At 39.8% G+C, this 19,359-nt stretch overlaps 1 protein-coding gene across 3 annotated transcripts in view; it reads right to left on the reverse strand.

Annotated features, from left to right (window-relative positions):
- Nucleotides 1-1,061: 1,061 nt before the first annotated feature.
- The window catches only part of SCUBE2 (signal peptide, CUB domain and EGF like domain containing 2), an 88,035-nt gene continuing 69,737 nt past the window's right edge, over nucleotides 1,062-19,359 (reverse strand). For all 3 annotated transcript variants that reach the window (XM_021002000.2, XM_021002002.2, XM_021001999.2), the window contains exons 16-20: nucleotides 14,721-14,882; nucleotides 10,584-10,781; nucleotides 9,011-9,163; nucleotides 7,889-7,968; nucleotides 1,062-1,983 (exon numbers count right to left, since the gene is read on the reverse strand). In XM_021002000.2, the coding sequence (XP_020857659.1) occupies nucleotides 1,831-1,983; nucleotides 7,889-7,968; nucleotides 9,011-9,163; nucleotides 10,584-10,781; nucleotides 14,721-14,882 (746 nt within the window). In that variant the 3' untranslated portion in view covers nucleotides 1,062-1,830. The remainder of the gene's footprint in view (nucleotides 1,984-7,888; nucleotides 7,969-9,010; nucleotides 9,164-10,583; nucleotides 10,782-14,720; nucleotides 14,883-19,359) is intronic.

Below are 19,359 nucleotides of genomic sequence, written 5' to 3' on the forward strand. Positions count from 1 at the left end.
ATAAAATGCTAAATAGCCAGAGAAAGATCTTCAGGATAGTGGGAGAATTCTCTCAGGAACTTATGGAAAGAACTTATGAGAAATGCACAGGATTAGAAGGTATGAAAAAGATGCATGCATGGATAAAGTTCTCACTGAGACCACAGATCTATCAGAGAACATTTGAGGCCACGAGACTTTCACAGACTGTTCCATGGATCAAATCTTCTCTAAGTATACGGATCCTCCTACCAGTTCCAGTAAGTACCACATGGCAGTTTAAGCTGCTCTTGGTTCGAACAGCCCTGATTAAGATTGGAGCTATACCTAGTTGATTATATAACTCACTAGAATTTTCCCAGGGCCATTTAGTGTACGATGACAACACAGAACAGCCTGGAACAGTTCCAGACCTATCCACACAATGGTGACTGAGATGATAATAGTGCACCATTTAAGGCTTATAAAGCATTTTCATCACGACAGCACTATGAGGAATGCAAGTATCATTATCCCAATTTTACAAATGGTGGGACTAGGGCAAAGAGAGGTGAAGACTTTTTGGAAGTCATACAGCTAGTAAATGCCAGAGTATGAACATTAATCTAGCTCTTCCAAATCCACTGCTCTTTCCATTACAAAAAAACTTGATTCCACAGTGCACTATAATGATGGACACATCAGAAAGTTGATTCAAAACAAAAAGCAAAGCCAGAATCATGTGATCACCCAACGCATAATGGAAAGAATGCTATAGAGAACGTTCCTATGTGGTCACCAGACAATAAAAGTAGGAGGTGGCAAATGTATTGGAGGCAGTTTATCATTTGAGAAAAAAATGTTGAATTAGAAAGATGATGGACAAGAGAGGAATCCTCTGATTTAGAGACTGGGATTCCATGGGACCATAAATGGCCAGCCAGGAGGTTGAAAATTCAGTGGGATGACCGATGGGCTGGGTTTTGGAAAACAAATAGAAATGGCACAAGATACGATGATGCTATCCCCCTCCTCAATGTATGAACCATAAAGCATTAATGTGCTATACATGGCAAGAATATCAGAAAGCAATCATTATCACATTTGTATAGAAAATTTTTTCATCATTTTATTTTAATTCTCTCCACTCCAAACATTCTTTATTATATTCTTTCAGAACTTTAGTGCCTGGGGCTGAGGTGACATAACTTGGAACTCACTGGCCCAAACATGGCCCTTCCAGTTCTCTTGGAAAATTGTTGCCTGAAACACAGTGCTTGCTTCTAACTCTGAATGGGTAGGATCTGTCTCCATATCCTCAGTAAAGAGGACACGACATGGTTGAGCTGCCCAAACAGAACCAGACCAGTTTCAGACAAGGAAATTCCCCTCCAAGATCCACTTGCCACTGGCCTCACTGGGAGGTCCCGTCAGCAATTTCTACCTGTGGGGAATGAGAAGTGTGAATGGCAGAATAGCTCTAGGTGGTGAAGGGACTGAAACATGGCTCAGGCAAGCTACTCCTTGGTCCTTCCTATTCCACGCCACCACTTGCAGCAATGAGGAAGCTCTGTTGGTAACAGACATGGTTCCATCTGAAAGCTCTCTTTCCCTAAACCTGATAGCATTGTCTGATACAGCACCCCAATGACCGGACACAACTGTATACAAGATCTCTTGGAAGAAAAAATACAATTCAGCTTATCAAAATATTTGTATTATCTATAAAAATTAAACTCTAAAGAGTCATTAACACTGGGTACCATGCCTGTCCCTCCACTGGCATGCAAATGGCAGACACAGCTCTGTCCTTGAAAACCCCATAGGCTGGGGCATGCCTGAGCATTTGTAGCTGGTGAGATGAGCAAAGAGTCATTTGTAAGGCCTCAAAAACCTGGACACTTTGGATCGTAGTAACCGGATGAATGATCTTGGAAACATCTCTCTGGACTCCTGCGCTGTATACTTGAAGTAATTTTGTGGATGTGCCAGGACATCAAATAGAGCCTTGATTAATTTCTTATCCTAAAAAGAACAAAATTTTGGTCAATGGACTTTGTAATCACTTCATTGACATGGTATCTCTCCAATCTAGTTTTTTTCTTATTTTCTTTTCCAGATACAGTGTAAAAATCAGTTCCTTTATCCAGATGACTGCCAAGATTGGGCTTTCTGAATGTTTCCGGGTTTGCTGTGGTGGAAAAGACAATGTGACACAGTGAGGAGAATGCTATACTTGGAGTTATAAGTTAAGACCTGGGCTTTGGTCTCAACTCTGACATTTACTACACATGTAACCCTAAACAAGTCATTTAAACCCATGAGCCTTAGTTTCACATGTAAATGGAGATAAGAACACTACCTATGTTATTATGAGGAAAGGATTTTGTTAAATGTATAAAAAGCAAACTATTATTATATTTCAATACTTCAAACATATAAGATTTCATCGGTGTGGTCCCTCCCTCCAACGTTGATCCTGATTCTGCTATGCTTCAATAGATAATCCTCATGTATTACAAGGGCTGAAAGAATTCATCACTGGTGGTTAATCTCCATAGTGAGGCTGCTCTTGGAAGGAGAGATGTACAGACTGTTACCTGGCCCCTTCCCAAAAGTCTGTGCGGGCTGGTCAGACCCATCAGACCTCGGATTCCGTGGCCATAGTCCTTGAGAACCTAGTATGTCACCTCCATACCATGATAAGACAGTGGAGCAACACTGTTAGAGAATGATTATTGTTGTTTACTGTGAAATGCTTCAAATATCCAAAGCTTTATGAAAAGTATGTGAAGCAGTCAAGGGTTCCCCAACATTTCACGTTAAAATGACACAGCTACTTGTTGCTTTGGAATGGTAACCAGGTTGTGACAGATAAGAAGAAAGATCAGCAAAAGCTTACAAAACCATGGCAAATACTACACAAAGGAGGGTGAACTAAATCCTCCAAAAGCAGCTGCTTCTCCTACAAGGAATAATGATGAGAATTCAGAGATGTCGTAAGGTGAGGAATCATCCAGTAAGGGCCAGAGGAAAAGGAGTCCAGCGCTATTAGCTGGTGACATCTTGTTGAGAGGTAGGGAGGGAGGTGGTTAGTTGTTGACCTGTTAAGAATAAGAGTGACATCTGCTATCTTTCTGGGGTGTACAGTGGGGACGTGACAGAGAACACCTCACCTCTGTCACACCAGATGACTAGTAGCCACTTCTGATGATTCCCACAGGCACAAATAATACTGCTAGAAGGAACTGAGAAAGATTCCTAACAATCATACTCAGGAAAGAAAGAGAAGGTCTAAGAAGAACAAGTAATGTTTTCATTGAGCTATCACTGATGTCAGGCTTCATTTAAGAAAGGAAGATTTGGGAAGTCAATAGCTCTTACTGTGACTGGGTGTCTTAAAATGGGATTCAAGGACAGATTAAAATATAGCAATGCTGGGCCCTGACCACGGATGGAGTATATGTAACAAGAATTAGAATGAGTGCATTTGCTGAGATTTTGCCAATTTGGTCAAAAATACTTTAAATTAAAAAGGAAGGAGGAGAGGCAGCTAGATGGCGCAGTGGATAGAGCACCGGCCCTGAAGTCAGGAGAACCTGAGTTCAAATCTGGCCTCAGACAAAACATTTGTCATGTTACTAGCCGTGTGACCCTGGGCAAGTCACTTAATCCCAACTGCCTACTAAACAAAAAACAAAAAGGAAGGAGGAAAGAGAAAAAGCTTATGTGCATCCATGTGACGAGACACCTCAGAGGGCAGCAACAAAATAGTTAGGAAAATAATAGTAAAGATACTCAGAAATTCATAGGAGACAAAATCCAGGAAAGGAGCCAGTAGCAAAATTCATGTCCTCAGACATCTTCTCACAAATTCACAAAGTATGAGTAACAAGCAAAGTGAACTAGAGATTTTAATGCAAGGAAGCAAATTTGACTTCAAAGGCACCACCAACTTGGTGGGATACGACCTATGCCTGGCATATGGCACTAGAAGGGAAGTATCTTATTGAAAAGAACAGGATAAAAGACATTGGAATGCTGATCAATGTAGGCATGACCAATCCTGACTTCAGAGGCGTGTTTTCCTTCTTTCAATGGAGAAAAAATGTACTCTAAGTTTGGAATAAGGCAAAACTGTACCTTTTTGTTACAAAGGAGGGTTCTATTGGGGCAAGAGGAAGGAAGAATGAGTGGGAATAACAGTGAGAGAGAGGCAACATGGCATAGCGGATAGTGTTGAACCTGGAGTCAAGCATATCTGAGTTAACATCCCACCTAAGACATTTACTAGCTGTGCTACTCTGGGCAAGTCATTCAACCTATGTCAGCCTCAGTTTTCTCATCTGTAAAAAGGAGGTAATAATACCACCTACTTCAAAAGGTTCTTCTAAAGATTAAATGAAGCAATATAAAGCATTTTGTAAACCTCAAAATGTGATTATAAATATCAATTATTATTACTATAAAAACAGCAACATTCTGTTAAAACAAAATTTTGAAGACTTTTTAAAAAGGAACAAGATAGGTAAAAGTGGTGGTAGAGGAGTATTGTACATTAATAAGATAGTCATGTAAAGAAATTCAGGACTTAGAGAGAGTATGGTAGAAACCATTTGAGTGAAGATCAACAGGTTTGCTGTGGTCATCGGAATATACTGCAGACCACGCTAGACAGCAAGAGGAAATAGACATGGGATTTGGGAAAGACATCACAAAGTTGGCAGAGAGGCATGATACAGGTGTTCTGAGGGATTTCAACGATCTGGACATCTTTGGGATCTTTCACTCCATCAGAAACAGAATTAATAGTTCCTTGACTTTCCTTAGCTATGATTTCATACTTCAACAAAGGTGGGAACCAACAAGAGGAAATTCTGTTGTGGAACCTGAACTCATCAATGATGAAAAACCAGCTGTGGAGGTGAAAGTGATGGGACTCTTTGGGGGAAAAGGACCACAGTCACCAAATCACAGAATTTTTGATAGAAGATGCACAGAGAAGCAGCATCTGACATGTTCCCTGCCACTGGGGAGAGTAGATTTCAAACGGGTTCAGAAAAAGGACAATCCATGATATTCTAATTAAAATTTTACAGAGGAAGTCAACCCAGGAAGGAAGGGATGTTCTCAAGAATGAAATTTTGAAGACAAAGAAATCAAATTAGAAGGAAAAAAGTAAGTTCTCTGTAAAAATGTTTACAGAAAAGAAAACAAAGGCAAGTAAATGGAAGACAAATACAAAGATGTAGTGATACACTGCAAGGACAGTTCTGGGAGCCTTAAAGGTCAGAAGGAATGAAGCAAAGGCCAAGAAAAAGGCATTTTTTTTGGGGGGGTGCCTTTTCTTTTGGCCAGGCAATTGGGGTCAAGTGACTTGCCTAGAGTCATACAGCTACTAAGTGTCATATGTCTGAGGTCAAATTTGAACTCAGGTCTCCTGGCTCTAAGGCCAGAACTCCATCCACTGCGCCACCTAGCTGCCCCCTAAAAGGCATTTTTTAAAAGCCAGATTCATTTCTCAGGGTATGTGTGAAACTGTCCTTCCTGATTCTTCTCTCTCGGTGACTGGGTGCATTGGGGGTGACCCAAAGCCTTTCACACTAAAGAGTGCTTTGGAGATGAGGAAACAATTCTCTTCCTGGCCACTGAACAGTAAAGGCTAATGACTCAGTGGACCTTTAAGAGGGGGTGACCCACACTCAGTTGTCTTTCTTTCTCAGCTGCTGTGGTGTAACTACCCTCTCAGGTTCTCACTGCAAGGGGTACAGATGGGAGTTGGTATCCCTTCTTCCAGGCCTACCACAGCCTCCTACTCCCACTTCCGCCTTGGCAACTAGGACAAGGAGAAAGAACTAAAGCCTAAGCACCTGGCTGCCTCCTCTGCCCTGTTTCTTAGCCTGACCGCAGGTGACCAAACAATGATCTTGAGACGGACATGGTCAAGTCCAGTCTTGACAGCAGCCTCCTGGGTTTGAGAAGCTGGAGAGCCTGGGTCCTTCAGTGGAACTGATGGGTAACAAGGGGAGTTTCTGCACCAGAGAAGATGACCACTGACAAGAGAATGAGCCCAAGACCTGGCCTGGCTTGTCAGGAGATGCGGACCTGGAGTTGTTTGGATAGCAAAAAGTGAGGCGAGATGAAACAATCCCTATTTAGTAGTCTTGCAAACTGTTTCATGCTCCAATAATTATATTGCTGTATCCTGTTTTAAGTATTTTATGTTAATTCATGCATGTGAGATCCTTTTGCATTAACTATTTCCTTCATGTGCAGGAAATAAATGCCTACCTTACACTTGATTTACACTGTAAATTGAGTACTCTTCTACTCTCCTCTTTAAGGAGACCCTAGACATGGGCCAAAATCTGAACTTCACATATTTTTTCTGAGGTGCTAGAAGAAGGTTTAATTAGCCATAAAGCATAAAGAAAGGAATCTGACCCCTCTCATTAGAGGTCAGGCTCCCCAAAAAGGCCTAAGTCCAGGCTGGACACTATAAGTGATTTCTGAATTACTGTAAAGGATGGGAGAGTCACTATAGGACTACAGAAGGGCAAATGTCCTGATCTGCATAAAAAGGAAGACAGTAGCACCTATAAGCTAGGGAGCTTGACTTCAGACCCTGGCAAATGCATACCACATATTATTAAAGGAGTGATTAGTGAACACTTAGAAAAAGCATTGGTGATCAAAAAGTGCCAGTATGGCTTCATTAATCATAGTTCATGACAGACATATCATTTCCCTTTTGTGACAGGGATACTCAACTGGTAGAGCAGTAGAAAGTTGTAGGTATAGTTTACTGAGATTTTGGCAAAGCACTTGATAAACTCTTATGCTTGTGGAAAAAATGGAGAGATGCAGATAAGACAATAATATGGTCAAACAGAATTGGAACTGGTTAAGTGGTTAGACTCAAAGAAGAATCACTTGGCTTGATGTCAGCTTGGCAGGAGGTCTCTAGAGGACTGCCCCAGGGATCTGTAGATGGTCCTAGATTTTAATATTTTATCAATAACTTGGATAAAGCCACAGATGACACAAAATAAGGAGTGATAGCTTCTAGTCAGATGAAAGAATCGGGATTTTAAAAGATTTTAACAAATCTGTTCAAATTAAATTTATTAGGAATTAATGTTAAAATCTTGCCTGGGTTCAAAAAATCATCTCCATCAGTACAAGATGGGAGAGGTTTGACTGGATTTTGGTGAACTATAAGCTCAATATAAGTCAGCATAGTAATAGGAAGATTAAAAAGCTAATGTAATTGTAAGTTAAAGAGAATCATAATGTCTAGGGCCAGGATGGTAATAATCAGCCTGTACTATTGCTTGGTCAAACCACGTAGGAACAGTTCTGTTCAGCTCTTGGCACTGCATTTAGAAAAGACATTGATAAGCTGGGGGAGCATCCAGAGAAGGCCAGTCAAGATGGCGAAGGACCTCAAGATCAAGCTGAATTCAAGGAGACTACTAGGGAGGAGCCAGGGATATTCAGTGAGAGGAAGAGGATTTAAGGGAGGATCTGGGAGTTGATTTTCGAGTATCTGAAGGGAGGCCATGTGGAAGAAGCTTAGACTGCTTGTTCTGCTCCTCCAGAAGGCAGAACCAGGATCAACCTGCAGAAGTTGAGAAGAGTTCAATCTGGGCTTGGAATCAGGGAAAACTTCCCAACAATCAGAATCACCTGAAAGAGACCTGACAGCCTTGGGAGGGGAAGAAGTGCTTTCCACCCCTCCTGATCTCCGCTGGACGTCTTTGACCTGATGCTGAACAGAACTTGTCGGGCACGGCGGAACAACCCTTGTGGGCTTTTGGGTTTGGATGACATGGCCTCTAAGGTCATTTCCTCTAAGGTCAAAAATTCTGTAGCTTTGTAAATTACCTAGTTGTGTTCGTCATGAAAAGATTTAATCCAGAACACTGACCTTAAGTATTTCCTGATGATTTTCAGATGCATATAACCTGCCATCTCGGACTATGTCTTCAATGAGCTCCTGGTAATCCTCTGTTGGAAACAAACGATGCTATTTTTGCTTCTCTTGTGGCTTAGCAGTTTCAAAACTAGTATTCTTTACTATTAAGTAACTTTAACACAAATACTCTGCCTCAGAATGACGTATCCCATCACCAAAAGGCTTTGGGAAGTACAATCTTTCAGAAGTGGCATGCCATAGTACAACATAATAAGCACTTATAAAGAGCTTATTGACTAACTTGGGAATGAGGGGAACCACCAGTCCCAACCTTGGCCATGTACTAGTTCTGAATTCTAACACATCACTTCTCCCGCTGGGTCTCACTATAAAGGGAGAGATTGGGTCAAACCATCCACAAAGTCCCTTCTCGCTCTAACAGTCTATGTTGCAGTCCTAAAATGTTGCAGTCCACAGATTTTATTTCCGCCACACCAACATCACCAGCAAATACACCAAAAAAATTTTGAAAATCAAGTAAAGGAGATTTAAAATAATAATAATAATATGGAGTAATTTTGCATGGGGCAAAACCCCCAACATACTTCACAACTGGCCCAGAGGCCATCATTGTAATATTACAGAAGACATATTCATATTGACAAATGATAACCTTGAGTAATCAAGAACAGGTTAAATTATATTCTTTATGTTCTGTTTAAGAAAGCATAGAAGTATGTAAAACATTGTGGAAAGGTTTCTATCCATAATTGTTTAAATTAAAAAAAAAAAAGATTTGGTGCTTAACCTAAATAGTTTCCAAGATTTTTTTTCTAATCCTAAGAATAGGTGACTAGATTAAAGGGGTAAATGCTCAGCTTCAGAGAAAACTCAGCTCCAGGGAGTTAAATTTTTACTGAATTTACCATCTAAAACCTCTTTCAGTTCTCACACTCAGAGTTCTCAAACAGAAGTTCAGCACCTGTTTCTTCACAACATTCTTTCCCCCCTTCCTTGCTGCTTTTCTGAAACACATGTGCTCAGCAGGTCTTTAGCTGCCTCAGAAATTACTTGCATGAAAACATTTCGTATTGAGCAGTGAAGTCAGAAGGGGACCAGATCTGAGCCCCTTACCATCATACGTTACATAAGGGACCTGGAAGCCTCTGGCACTGTTCCCTTCATTAGATTTAAACTGAATCCACAGCTTCTTCGATCTGGAGGTGAAGGCTATCGGACGTTCATATGTTTGGCAGGTTTCATAGGTTGTCACAGAGTTGGAGGAGGCTGCAAAGGAAACGTACGCTAGAGATCAAAATCTCTTTACTGAGCAGACACAAATATAGTTGTCTTTTCAAAAACTCATGAAACAAGGAAAACTCATTGAGGAAATCTTCATGCCCAATTGAATCATCACACCTGTAGGCAGCCCTCGAAATGTAGCAAAACCAAAAATAAAGCTAGAAATCCCTCTTTTACCAGAGGTTGAAAACAAAAGGATTAGAGGCTGGACATTTAAGCAGCAGCCACATCACCTTTTACTGTACTCTTGAACTAGGCAGTCTCAAGTTCCAAGAGTGAATTTTTTATCAGTCATAATCTATATACAGACACAAATGCTTAGGTCAGTATTTTTGGCTTGTTACCATTCCCTCTTGGACACAGCCCCGAGTCCCCATCCTGATAAGGTTTCTGTCAACATCTCTGATCTGTGAGAAAAATCACTATATCACTGAGGACTCCATTATGATGCTGGTGTCAGGGGATCTTTCTGTCTATCAATCTACCTATCTTTCAGCCTCGTGTTCTCTGTGTTAGAGTGAGAGAGCCACCCTCATCACCTCTTCTGGTTCAGCTCTTTGCCTCAAGTCTCTCCCACCCCAATCCATTCTTCACTAAGCTGCCAAAGCGACTTTTCTAAAGCACTAGTCTGTCCATGAAATACATCTGCTTAATGAGCTCCAACAGCTACCTATTACCTCTGGCAGCAGTTAGGTGGTGCAGTGGATAGAGTGCTGTGCCAGGAAGACCCAAGTTCAAATCCAGCTCAGACATCTTGCTACCAGTGTGACCCTGAGCAAGTCACTTAACACCCTATTTGCCTCAGTTTCCTCGTCTGTATAATGAGCTGGAGAGGGAAATGGCAAAACACTGCAGTATCTTTGCTAAGAAAACCCCAAAATGGGGTCACAGAGTTGGACATGACTGAAAACAACTGAACCACAAATAAGGGTCTTACCCAGTGAGATTACTTTCCATCTCCTCTGTGAGATTACTTTCCATCTCCTCTGTGTATATCTTGAAGGTACCTAGTTTTTTACATGTTGTCTCCCTCATCAGAAGGTGAACTCCTTGAAGGCAGGAACTGTTTTTGCCTTTCTTTATGTCCTCATAGTGGGTTAGGGGTAGAGCTTAAAAAATACTTGTTGACTGGCTGCCTGAACCATCATGTATTTAAAGGATGTGCTTTAACTTCCAGCATAACAAAAGCTGTTGTGGATATCTAAGTGACTCTGCATGTTAGGATTTTTTAGGAGAGTACTCTAGATATCTCATGACCTAGAGGTGTCCCAAGACAGAAGGTAAAATTCTCCAGCCTGCTAGACAAAGACAAAGTGGAGTTCCCAAGGATCATACCAGGCTTCCATAAAGTGAGCCTTCCTGTTGGCTTGGGAAAGGAAGGGGAACACAAGAGGCTGAGCCTTACAGGTTTTCCGCATCACCAGGTAGTCTCCACATTCATCCTCTATAGGCAGAAATATCTCAGGAACCACAATCAAAATGCGGCGCTTGGGAGGAGGATTGATGGTCCAAGTGCATTCAGTATTGGCTGGATAATTTCCAGGGTAGTTTGGAGATTCAATATATCCAGTGAACTCTCCTAGTTCCCCTCCACAATGTCTATCTATTAAAAGAAAACAAGTTTTAGCTGGAAAGGAATATCTAATAAAAAATGGTTAGCAGATTGTGCACAAGATCACTGAAGAGAGATCAGTCTCTCCCTGCCCTCAAGGAGTTCAAAGAAATGGCAGGCGTGATTGTCAAGTTGCTATCAGTGATCTTGTAAAGATATGGGAGAAATAACCTTCTTCAGAAGTGCCACAGGACTGGAAAAAGTCAAATGTCAGAATTTTCAAAAAAGGGAAAGAATAAGTCTACAACCTACAGATCAGAGTTTGACTTTAGTTATTGGTAAAGAATCTTGGCGTGTTATGGCGATGGTTTATGAGCACTTAGCTTTAAAGGGAATTAGCAATCACTGACTGGTAGATAAGGGAAATGTAGTGAAAATATATATATATTTTTTTTAATTACTGATGACTGTTTTTACAACACATTCATTTCCAAATGTTTGCAAACCTACTCAACCCAGCAAACCTTCTCTTAAAGATATAAAGAGAGAGAGGGGGAAAGCACTTCGGCAAAACCAAGCAACATATTGACTCTCTGACAATGTACGCAACATTCTATACCAAAGGAATCTTATCTCTGCAAGGAAAAGAGTGGGATGCCTTTTCTCAGTTCTCCTTCCTGGGCCAAGCGTGGTCATTATAATTACAAAGCATTCAGTTTCATTGCTGTAGGCATTGAATTTTTTTTCCTAGTTCAATTTATTTCATTCTGCATCTGTTCAGATGAGTATTCTTATGTTTCTCTGAAGCCTTTGTATATTTGTTATTTCTTATGTTGCAGTAATAACGTTGCATTATGTTATGTTTAGGTACCACAACTTGTTTAGTCATTTCCCAATCAATGCTATGCTTAGTTTTTAACGAGATGTTTGACAAAGCCTTTCATTCTTTGCTTATGGAGAGCTGAGTTTGGGGATAGAGTTAAGTGGATATGGAACTAGCTGAATATCTAGACCCAAAGAGTAGCCATGTCACAAATTAACATCAATTTGGAGGGTGGCCTCTCACAGACATTACTATGTTTATGTCCTTGATCCTGTGAGGCTGAACATTTTTATCCTGACTTAAATGAAAGGACAAATGACATCCTTCTCAAATCTGTAGATGACATGAAGCTTAGAGAGACAGAATAATCCAAATGCAAAAAAAAAAAATCCAGAATGTCTCAATTGATGAGATGAACTGAGTAAGATGTAATTTAATAGAATTAAGTGTAAACTTCTCTGCTAGGGTTCAAATAAATCAATTTCAAGAATATAAGACATGGCTGGTCAACAGTTCCTATAATGAACATCTTCAGCAGACTACAAATTCAATATGAGCAACAGCAAATAGCTGCCACACAAAAAAAAGCTAATGGTATCCTAAGTTCCTTTAAGAGAATCACTGAGTCCAGAACAGGGTAACAGCTTGCTATGCTCCATTCTGGGTTAGACTACACCAGGAGTATTATGTTGTGTTTTGTGTATCATATATTTTCTTTTCAGTTATGAACTTAAACAACAGACATGAACATTTCAACATACAAAAAAAGATCAGAAAAAGAGGATTACACATGAAAGCAAACTTCTATTATATGGTTTAGAATGTGTATATATTAAATTTAACACTATAGTTACAAAATTGCCCTGCTTGTCTGTATCTCTTTCTGAACTTCCTGTTCTCTTGTATAATTTTTAAAATGTTTCTTTGAACTTTTTTTCTTTTCTTATATCACTATCCACCCACCTCCCCCCAGAACTCTCTCCCCACCCAAGATAAAAAATTTTCCCTTGTGAAAAGTATAGTTAAGCAAAACAAAACCACACGTTAGTCAAGCATCTCATGCTGTACCCCTAATACATCACCTCTGTGCCAATGGGTGGGAAACATACTTCCTCATCAGTCTTTGGAGTCATGACTGGTCATTGCAGTGATAGGAGTTCTTAATTCTTTCCAAGTTGTTTTCCTTTATTATCATTTATTTATTATATTTATTTATCATATTATTATCATAATCACAATTTATAAAATAAATTGTACTCCCGGTTCCAATCAGTTCATTCTATATCAGTTCATATAAGTGTTCCCATGTTTCTCTGAATCTTTCCTTTGAGTCATTTCTTACAGCACAATAATATTACATTATATTCACATGCCATCATTTGTTTAGACATTCTCTAAATGATGGGAATACACTTTGTTTCCAGGTCTTCACTAGAATAAAAAGTGTTTCTCTAAATATTTTGGTATATATATTTTTTGTACAAAGACGTAGAGATTGTTTCCCTATGTCTTTGACCTTTTGGGGGTATATGCCTTGTAGTGGGTATTATTAAGTCGAAGAGTTTTAGGCATTACATTTTATTAAACATATAGATACGATCATGCGTCTCCAAAAGAGGGTGACCAGAATTATTAGATGACTGGAAAGTTTTCAGAGGGTCGGCTGAAGAAAATAGGGATAGTTAGTCTGAAGAAAAGCTTTCAAAAGATGTGATAGAGCCCTTCAAGTATTTAAAGTTTTATCATGGGGAAGAGGCATTAGAGTTATCCTTCTTAGCCCCAAAGATTAGAACTCGTAATAAGAGGATAAAAATTGTAGAGAGCTAAATTGGTTTTGATATAAGGAAAAAATTTCTAAACAATAAGAATTATCCAGAAGTAAAACAGGCCGCTTTGAATGGAAACCCCTTATCTTCCATTAGAGGTTTCGAACTTGATGACATCTTGTTGGAGCTATCTGTTGTAGGTTTTCTTAGTCAGGTTTTCATTGGACACGATGGATTTTTCAGGTCCCTTCCAGCTCTGAGATCCTGTGATTTCCCTTTTTAATTTTGACTCTGCCATTAATGACTCTAACCACCACCACCATAATGACACCTGGAACCACATCCAAGGTTCTTTTTTTTTTTTTAGGCAATTGGGGTTAAGTGACTTGCCCAGGGTCACACAGCTAGTAAGTGTCAAGTGTTTGGTCTGAGGCCGCATTTGAACTTAGGTTCTCCTGACTTCAGGGCCAGAGCTCTATCCACTGTGCCACTTAGCTGTCCCCCAACGCTCTTTTCATCTTAGATAGCTTTTTTTTTCATATAATTTCTTAATGTCCTTCCATTGATATCAAGAAATAGAATAAAACCAATTTTTTTATAGTCTTATGAGTTACTGAATTGATGCTGTTTATTTCTGGAGTTATCTTCCAGAAAGAAAATCTGTCCACATAGGTAATGGAACCAAACAACTAGACAGCATAGTAAACTAAATTTCCTCATTATATGGAAAGTTCGTGGATTATGTGAAACAAGGTAACATATACTTAGAGACCTCTACTTATGACTACTTCTCTGTTTATGAAACCTGAACTTTATGTGATCCCACAGAAGGAATTTACAGACTAAAGTCTTCTAAATAGGGAATACTTGATCTAATCAATCATCTTGGGTAACCTATCATTATAATTATTATTGCTATTCTGCCATTTTTCTATAGCATGAGGACCATCTTTTACTCCCACTAAAAATACGATTGTAAAAAATCGTCATAACTATTAAACACGATGGTCCAAATATGTGTGGCACTCCAGTCATACTATCCTATAATTCCAAGGGAATTGTGGACAAATTGAGAGCAGGATCTTTTGGAATGCTCAGTCATATTGGGGAAGTCCATTGATGGTAGTGGTGGTTAGCGAAATTAACGGCAGAGTCAAAATTCAAAAGGGAGATCCAGAGAACATGATTGAGAGCCAGAACAAAAGAATCTGGTAGGCAGTAACTTTGGGATAAGGGGTGTCCAATAAGACACACAGAGAGTCAAGAGTCAAACAGGAACCAAAGTGAAGTAGTCATCTCTTTTCTCTCTCCCTCTCTCCCCTTTCCCTCTCTTGTCCCTCCCCACAACATGAGAAAGCAACCTTTTGATTGGTAGGGGGAACGTATCAGGGAAAAACCTACTTTTACATTGAGTTACATTTGTGGAGCCATCAAAGTCAGTGGTGGTATTTCCTGGACAGGAAACACAGTAATTTTTTCCAAATTCAGGCTGATATGTTCCTGCTGAGCAGCGAATACACCGGTGAGTTGTAGTATTGTAGAAATGCCCAGGTGAACACTGAACTGCAGGAGATGGAAATAATCACTTAGTTTTCAAAAATACAAAATGGAACCAGAAAACTTTCACAGATCATGCAACAAACTGTCAGGATGTCAGTAAAATAATATCAATTTATGTAACTGAGACTGATCATTTAGTTAGTAACATTTACTTTAATGCTTGTTCTATGCACAGCACGACACAAGGCACTATAAGGAGATGCAAAAGAAATAAAAGCCATAACCTACGCCCTCAGAGAGCTCGAGTTAAAGGAAGGTATATGACATAGCAACAACATCCTTAAATATGATACATAAACTATTTCAACTAACATAGTAAAAAATCACATATTTAAGTTACTGAAGGAATGGAGGGTTTTAATGAAGTAATCAGATGGTACTGAGAAGGGAAGACATATAGCGAAAAGTGTGAGCTGTGATTAAAGTTTTGAAGTTAAGCATAGGACATGTGTTTGTAGAGAAGAGTGGGAAGAGAATTCTAAATAGGAGTAATAGAAATTGCAGGATGGAAACATGCAAGTCATAGAATCATGAAAAAATTCAGAGTTGGAAGGAACTCTGGAGAGCATTTTTTCAACCCCATGTTTAATTCAGGAGTTCCCTTTACATCGTGTACAGAGAATCTTGCCACAGAGAACACTGACCTTCCCATCCTCTTCCCCTTTATCTGGGGGGATGCTAACAATAAAAAAAAAAAAAGCTTATATTTATTTACTGCTTTATGGTCTAAAAAGCATTTTCAAATATATTATCTCACTATATCCTTTTAAAATCTTGAAAAAAAATAGAGGAAAGAAGATTCTGCCTATGCAAATCCATTAAGCTAAATATCACTCAGAACAGATACCATTAAGAAAGACGAGAGGTTGAAATACTGAGATACCAAAGTTCACAGGAGACAAAATCCAAGAAAGCAACCAGTCATAAAATCCATGGCTTCAAATATCTATGCAGAAATGTCCAATGTTTAGGCAACAAACAAGAGGAGCTAGAAGTCCTAGGCAAATTTGTCCTCAGAGTTACCATTAACACTTAGTAGGATGAAACATGATTGGAATATGGCTCTGGAAAGGTACATGTTATATGATTGTGATGGAACAGTATCGTGCTATGAGACATGATTGGGGGGATGGTTTCAGAAAAATCTAGGAAGACTTAAATGAACCGATACAAAGTGAAGTGAGCAAAACCAATCAACTGTGAAAGACTTGGCTATTCTGATCAATACAACGATCCAAGACAATTCCAAAAGACTCATGCTGAAAAAAGCTATCTGCCTCCAGAGAGAGAACTAATGAAGTCTGAATGCGGATTGAAGCAAAATTTTTTCACTTTATCTTTTTTTACTTTTCTTTTTGAAACATGGCTAATATGAACATATGTTATGTATGATTTCACATGTATAATTGACAACACATTGCTTGCTTTCTCACTGGGTAGGAAAGGGGCAGGAGAGAGAGAATTTAGAATTCAAAAAAATTTTTAATGAATGTTAAAAATAAATGATGTATTCTTTTTAAAAAAAAAAAGAAAGGTATACTATATTCAAAAAAAAGAGGATGGATAAAAGAGGATGGTGGTGTGGTAGCACTGTATATCATGAAGGTAAGAGGAAAGGTGTGGGCTAGCCCACCCCACTCCACCCCACTTAAAAAAGTGATAAGATACTATGCCAAGATACCTTAACCGGGCGAGAACACTTTTCTATTGAATCAGTTATGGGCATTAGTGTAAGTACAAAAAAGCCCTTGATCAATCTGGATCATTGGATGAACTGGAGGAACACTGTACAGAAAGTAAGTTTGGACTGATTGATTTGAGGAAATTTGGTCACACTCTGTGAATCCTCTATAAAACAGTAAGCCAGTTTAAAATCAAGAAATCTGAGTGTTTGCCAGTGGAGAGGAGATACAGCCAAGCTGTTGAGAAGGAATCATCTGGGGGAGGAGAGAAAGAGGAGTACCAGCACCTCAACCTTGGTCTCCTTCTCTGCCCCCTGGCTTGGTCAGAGGATCTCATGAATTTTGGAAGATTTCAAAACGATACTACTCTAGTAAAATACCCCTTATTATAAACTAATTAAGTCTGTTTGACTAATTTATATCAACTGATAATCATGAAAGGAAGCTTGCCAATGGTGAGGGAGACTGCATGTCTATGCATGGAGAATTTACCAGCCAACTTGGATTTTTAAAATATGCAAAGAAGAAAGCAAGAGATGATAAATATAAGAATGTAAAAATAGCTTCAGGCATGCTAAAGCTCAGAATGAGTTGAGTCTGGTGAGGGAAACTGAGGACAACCAACAGAATTATCAGGTTTGTTGTTGTTGTTGTTGTTGTTGTTGTTATTTTAAAGAATATTGGGAGAAGCAGCAGAATCAAAGGAAGAATAAGGACTCCCATGGAGTGAACGGGAAAATGACAACTGGTGGCAGAGAGAGCAGAGCTGGTGGGACAATACTGCGCTTCTGTTTTCTCTGCCAAGGAAAACGGTCTTTGCACTGGAAATGACAGAAGAAAAATGGCTAAAAGAAAGCTGATGCCCAACATAAGCAAGGAAATAATGTTAAGTAAGCTTCCAATGGCCATGAATGAATTCAAGTCGCCTAAGCCAGGTCCAGAGAAAAACAGGTTGAGAAGACAATTTTTGAGCCATTATCAGTGATCTTTGAAAAGATTATAGAAAATGGGAAAGATACCACAGGACTGAAAAATGGCAAATGATACCTCAATATGGGCCAGTCAGCTTGACTTTGATTCTTGAGAAAATTCTAGAATGTATCATTAAAGAGATGGCTAGGGAATATCTGGCAAAGAAAGTCTTAAACAATTACAAAGATGCAGCACGATTTCATCAAGAACGAGTCATTCGGGGCAGTTAGGTGGCACAGTGGATAGAGCACCAGCCCTGAAGTCAGGAGGACCTGAGTTCAAATCCAGCCTCAGACCAAACACTTGACACTAGCTGTGTGACCCTGGGCAAGTCACTTAACCCCAATTGCCTAAAAAAACAAAACAAACAAAACAAAAAAGAACGAGTCACGCCAAATTTATCCTCGTTCCTTTTTTGACATGATTCCTAAACTACATAATGCCTTAAGTATAGTTTACCTAAACTTTAACAAAGTATTTGATACTATTTCTTACTATACCTTCTCAGGGAGAGGGGAGAACAGAAGAGGAGGGAGAGAATTTTTAAAAAATGAATGTTAAAAATTATCTTTAGGGGCAGCTAGGTGGCACAGTGGATAGAGCACCGGCCCTGGATTCAGGAGGACCTGAGTTCAAATGCAACCTCAGACACATAATACTTACCAGCTGTGTGACCCTGGGCAAGTCACTTAACCCCACTGCCTAGCCAAAAAACAAAAAAAAAACAAACAAAAAATTGTCTTTACATATAATTGGGAAAAAACAAAATATTATTTAATAAAAAAGAATCAGTTGTCCAAAAGTGGAAAATCTGCCTCAAGAAGCAATAGGCTCCTATCTTCAAGCTGAGGCAGGATGACCACTTGCTGGTGATTCCTTTGGAGCATGGCTGGAATGATGGACATTGGGGTGCCTTCCAACTCTAAACTTTGTGAAACGTGAAAAAACAATGTGGGGATAGAACAGGCCAGTGTGCCAATCACCCATTCCCCTCCAAAACTCAGTGTCACAGGTAAGTATGGAAGAGTGTTCAAGAAGTACCCTGGGCCAGCAAAGATGAGCAGACAAGAACAGAGAACTCAGGGGGTGGGTCAAAGGAAAACCATGATTTTAGAACTTGAAAAAGGATTCCTTCTACTCAAAGACAAGAGGATGGAAGAAATGCTGGAGAGTCCCAGCAGCTGAGTGCTCTGGGTGTTTGCATCTAGAGGGTGCTGTGGTGCAAGGAGTGAGCACACCCCTTTGGAGTTCTTAAAGTTACATGCTTCAGTGGGATTTCTACGATGGAATTTTAAACAAGGTCATTTCTACGAAAATAAAATTTAGCCCAGCGTAGCATAGATGACAAGTAGAGCTGTAACTAGGGAGAAGTAGCCAGAGCTTTTCCACATGCTGCTAAAACATAAAGGGTGCTAGCAGCATTTGGATTCCCTCTCCACCCCAGCTAAGCTTGTCCCAGCCTGGCCCTACCATACTTGGTTGCCTAAAGTCAGCCTGTGATATTCATTAAGGGTCTCCTCCTGACTGTGACTAGGGTTCTAGGGTTTGTTTTCCCCCAAAGGAGAGTTTCAATTCTCTCTCCAAAGGAGAGGGGGGAATTGTATTCCTCAGTCTGCCCTCAACTGTGCTTGCCCTAGGTGTCAGGATTCTTAGTTATGGCTCTAATGAGGAGGGAGGGCAGCCAAGACATTCTTAGTGTCCTGGTCACATGGTAGCTAAAAAATGTGGACTTAGATACTAGCACCGAATGTAGAACTAGTTTTAACACAGGTTGGCGAATGTGCTGAGGCAGATTGACCCGGAGAGGTCCCGACACATTAGGTAAC

The sequence above is a fragment of the Phascolarctos cinereus genome, unplaced genomic scaffold (assembly GCF_003287225.1).
Source record: "Phascolarctos cinereus isolate Bilbo 61053 unplaced genomic scaffold, phaCin_HiC Scaffold_9;HRSCAF=440, whole genome shotgun sequence".
Lineage (NCBI taxonomy): Eukaryota > Metazoa > Chordata > Mammalia > Diprotodontia > Phascolarctidae > Phascolarctos > Phascolarctos cinereus.